The 5043-nt window shown below is 36.1% G+C and overlaps 1 protein-coding gene across 1 annotated transcript in view; it reads right to left on the reverse strand.

Moving 5' to 3' along the window:
* The window catches only part of dnm1a (dynamin 1a), a 60801-nt gene that overhangs the window by 20629 nt on the left and 35129 nt on the right, over positions 1-5043 (reverse strand). The window contains exons 16-17 of the mRNA XM_016484511.1: positions 4146-4157; positions 1578-1691 (exon numbers count right to left, since the gene is read on the reverse strand). Coding sequence (XP_016339997.1) covers positions 1578-1691; positions 4146-4157 — 126 coding nt within the window. The remainder of the gene's footprint in view (positions 1-1577; positions 1692-4145; positions 4158-5043) is intronic.

The following is a 5043-nucleotide window of genomic DNA, read 5'->3' on the forward strand; positions in this document are numbered from 1 at the left end:
TGAAGATCATGTGACACTGAAGACTGGAGTAATGATGCTGAAAATACAGCTGCGCATCACAGGAATACATTACAGTTTAACAGATATTAAAACATATATTACATTGTAATAATATTTCACAATATTACAATTTACTGTATTTTTTTATAAAATAGCCTAAATGCAGCTTTGGTGAGCATAAGAGATTTCTGTGCGTTAGTTTAGTATAACTAAAATACTTTTATAGTTTTTATGAATATTTTGAGAATTTTTTTTAATTTTAATTTTAGTTAAAGTTTTAGTTAATTTGTGTATGTCATTTTTTCTAATTTTTTAATATATATATATATATATATATATATAATATTTATTTCAATTTTAGTACATCAAGTTCAACTAAATGAAAATAAGAAATGTTACAATAAATACAAATACTGAAATATGTTTTTTGTTTCAGTTAAAGTTTATTTTATTTCAAGTAATGAAAATGTGTATATGAGGTTGACATGTTGCCCATTAACATGCTGGCTGTTCAGTAGTCCTTCTCTTCATATAAATATTCACTCCACTAAGTGTGACGATCAAAACGTGCTTGACGATTGAGTGTGACGAACAGCATCATCCTGTAACCTTTTCTTTGCTTTTCCTTTCTGAAAGACTGAGCATGTGTGGAAAGCCGTAGGCGGCATCATCAGAGAACAGCTCTCGGCAGGTCCTGCAAGCTTCATTTAGCAGGAAAACCGTCCAGTGCTGGAAAATATTCCAGCCAAAAACACGCCAGGGGAAAAAGAGCGTCAAGTCAGCAGAAGCCGCCAAAACGGGACGGCTTAAAAATAACCGAATTGAGATCATTTATTTTCTATAGCGGAAAACTGATATAAATAATTCCACATAAAAGTGTGGCGTTAAGGCTGAAGGGAACGATGATTGGTGAGCAGCAGCCGCGATGGCGCCGCTGTTTGAGCGAAGCACACGGGACGTTTCGAGGCAGCGATCCAACGTAAATCAAGACAATGTTGCTTTAGCTTTGACGTGAACGATCCGTTGTGATGCAGTCGTGAGACTGAAGCGAGACAGAACCGAGTTCATAAAAGCATCGAGCCTGAAGTGTGTCATTTTTTGCATGTTACTCATCTACTGTCTTAAAATATCTTATAAAAGGGATAGTTCCGGTGCTTGATTCTGATTGGCTGAGCCGCGTTCGAAGCTGTTGTAAATTACTCTACAAAGTAACATACACCTTTGTTTACGTTTGTGTGTTGCTCGGCAACCACTTTGTTACAACCACAACTGTTTCTGAGGAACTACATTGTTTGGTGGAAGAATACTGTTTTTATTAATATCATTATACTTTATTTGCTCCGTTTTATTTTGTGAAACCTTACTACGTATATGTAATAACCGTTTTATAAAAGCAATAAGCCCCAAGAAGCCGTGGTTTACAGTAAATTTATAACAGCTACAGCTTCTTGGGGCTTATTGCTTTATTAAAAGTCACACATTTGTAGGCTGATTGCTCTAAATGTTTCAAAACCAGTCTGTTTGAGCATCCTAACCGACCCTACACAGCAACACTCGACTCAGAAAACACGTCTCACCTCATCATCCTTGTACCAGGACAGTGATTCGGCCGTCAGGACAAACCAGTACTCCTTAGCGCCGCCCTTCATGATGCTAATGTTATTGATGGTCAGCCAGCCCTTCCTGATCACCTGAAATACATTAGTCATGAAATACTGGTTTACCGCTTACTGCATACTGTACATTATAGTATATACTGCCTTCTGAAAAACAACGATCTGTGTGCAATGATAAACACTTATGAAACCAGAAACATAATATAACAGTGTTTCTGCAGGTCTAAAAAAAGTCTAAATTTACCCTTTCACAATTTAAAGCCTTAAAAAGATCTTAAATCAGAGTCATGACATTAAAGGGGTCATATGATGCTATTTTAAAGATCATTATTTTGTGTATTTGGTGTAACAGAATATGTTGACATGTGAAATCGCATCATATGACCCCTTTAAATGTTGCATGCATTGCAAAAAAAAAACATTTAAATAAACATCCTTAAATCAAGATATATTTCCTGGAGATGCAAAATGAGAAATTAAATTATTTTCTGGGAAATGCAACAAAATTGAGTTCACTGTATGCTTAAAACAAGAACAAATATCTATCAATGGGCAATGAAAACTAGTTTCCCCTTTGATTTAATTTTAAATTTTTGTCAGATATTTGTTCATTTTATCATTCACATCAACAATTTTACAAAAAACAAGACTTTGCTTCTCAAGTAAATGTTTGTTGATTAGAGAATCTTTAGACATTTGCACTGGAAAACGAGAACAATACTGAAGAACAACACTTTTTGATCAGAAGGCACAGTAAAAGTTATTTCCATATTCTAGTGTTTTTGGAGCAAAGCTATTCAAGTCTTAAAAAGTAATGGAGAACTGTGTTTTCAAACTTTGAATTGTTGCTAACAACTCATTGAGCTACATTTACATAATGTAAATGAGACCATACTGACGTATTGTGTGCCCTTCCATTTATTTCTTACATTTTCTTTACTTAGTCTTAAAACGTCTTAAATTTACCTTCATAAAACCTACAGAAACTGATAAATGTATATCAATGTATTCAAGCAGTACATACTTCACATGTGCTTGTAATACTGTAAGGGTCCTTCAGATGTTGCTATCATTAAATCAGATGTTTTTATTCAGCTAGATATGAACATAGTAAGAGTTTAACAAATTTTAACTAACTTGCTCTTGAAGATTCTCTACAAACGTGTGGTGTTTTTATTCATGTGTAGTGAGGTGTGAGTGTGTGTGTGTGTGTCTGTGTGAGTGTGTGTGTGTGTGTGTGTGTGTGTGTCGAGTGCGCGTGAGTGTGCGTGTGCATGTGTGTGTGTGTGTGTGTGTGAGTGTGCGTGTGTGTGTGTGTGTGAGTGTGTGCGTGAGTGTGTGCGTGTGTGAGTGTGTGCGTGTGTGTGTGTGAGTGTGAGTGTGTATGTGTGTGTGTGTGAGTGTGTGAGTGAGTGTGTGTGTGTGCGTGCGTGCGTGCGTGTGTGTGATTCTGGATTGTTGTACTGTGACTCGCTTCTGCCTCAAGTGGACAGATAAATAAATACATCACTAGAAACCATTTAGCAAACAAATCGGGCTCTTCTCTATGAAGTGAGCGCTTATAAAGCTATAATACAAATTATGATATAATATGAATTATAATCTGTATTTTATTTTCTCTTCTGTTCTAATCATGAATTGCTAAGTGAAACAAGTTCAATGACACATAAGACGTCTGAGACAATGAAAAAGAAAAATCTAGTTTTAAACACATATAGCAAGTTCTCTGTATTCATGTTGGATTTCTGTTGTTTTTATTTTCATACCATTTTCAACAAATGATTTAAGTTTTTTATTTACTTTTATTTATGCCATTATATTTGATGATTATTACGGACATTTTCACCATAAATTCTCATTACTGTAATCTAAAAACTTAATAATCTTATTATCATGAAACTCGTGCAATGAAAGTCATCCCGTCTGGAAAAACAATGATTCTTATTGTTATTAAACTCATTACACTACTTAGAAATATTTAAAATAATCTTTCAATTGAAATCATCTTTATTTTATGTATCCATACATGTGTTTAATTGTCGAGAACATAGTACCACAATACAAACAAACAATTAAAATAGCCCTAACATTTTTATACAAAATCTAATTTCTTAATTCTTTTTATTTGGGGGTGAATTATGGCCAGACATGTTCTTGACAGGTTATCACTCTCATCTTAACACAGAACAGTAGAAAAGCTGCATGAAATACTGCAGTGAATGAGTGTTTGGACTTAAATAGAGAACACGCTTGTGGCATGAAGATAAGAAGCAAACCCTCTGTAGTGCACACTATACAGTCATTACGCTTGACTGACATCTTCAGTGACGCTACGGCTTCAGGGAGACACGCAGAAATGAGTTTGATTGTGCAGTGAAAGCATCTTATGCAACCGCTGAATACAGACTCACAGATGTAGACTAGACGTGCATCACTGATGCAAAAGCATGTAAGAGTCCAGTCTTCATGAATTACTGGGATAAACACTTGTGTAACACGTATGCTTTAGAAAACACACAGACGACTTACCATGATTTCATCCTGATGCACCGGCGTAAAACAAGAATAAGAAAAAACATGACAGAAAAAGAGAACACGTCAGTATTGAAAACACAACTGATGCTGTAAAAGAGTATCAAATATATCAAATCGTAAGTGAATCACACCATGTTCTGCGATATATTTTAAGAGAATCAATGTTATGCTGTATTGTGATGAAGCATCCGACTTCCACCACTTATACCAAGCCTTATATGCATTTAATGCGCTGACGCTGTTACAGTTTTGTACTATTCTGCATTGATCTCCTTCACCTATTAAGCATCTGCTGGGGCTCATGTCTCCAAAACACATTTACATCATCTACAGATCAATGCAATGATTATGATTATACAAGTCTCTCTGAACTAAAGATCTGCATCTGCCTTATGATACGGTCATATAACGAGTCTGTGAACAGAACAGGACTTTACACAGTAGGGCTGTCAAAAAAGAATTCGAATTTCGAATATATTTGTCGAATTTAAAAAAAAAATCCACATTTGAATGCAAAAACGTTGCATTCGAATTTAAATGTCCCCTGAAATGCTTAGAAACACGCAGCGTTACTCTATGTGTTGACGTCATTTTAACTGAAACAGGAAGACAGGGCGGGACATATCAAGCAGCCCCGCCCCTTTTTAAAATAGCCAATAGCGTTCGTTTATATCACAGCTTGGGCTAGCGCCGTTGAGCTCCATAAAGCCGCATCTGACAGCCACAATCTCATCCATATTGCTATAAAATATAGCATTCTGTGTAGAATTCAAATAGCTCCAATACATTGTGTGGTCTGCGCCGACTCGCGCATGTGATCCGCTCCGTGCTATCGTGTCTCTGGACCGGAGCAGAGTGTGTGTGCGGTGCGGTGGTTAGCGTGACACAGCGC

Source organism: Sinocyclocheilus anshuiensis, unplaced genomic scaffold (assembly GCF_001515605.1).
Source record: "Sinocyclocheilus anshuiensis isolate Anshui unplaced genomic scaffold, SAMN03320099.WGS_v1.1 scaffold745, whole genome shotgun sequence".
Classification (NCBI taxonomy): Eukaryota; Metazoa; Chordata; class Actinopteri; order Cypriniformes; family Cyprinidae; genus Sinocyclocheilus; species Sinocyclocheilus anshuiensis.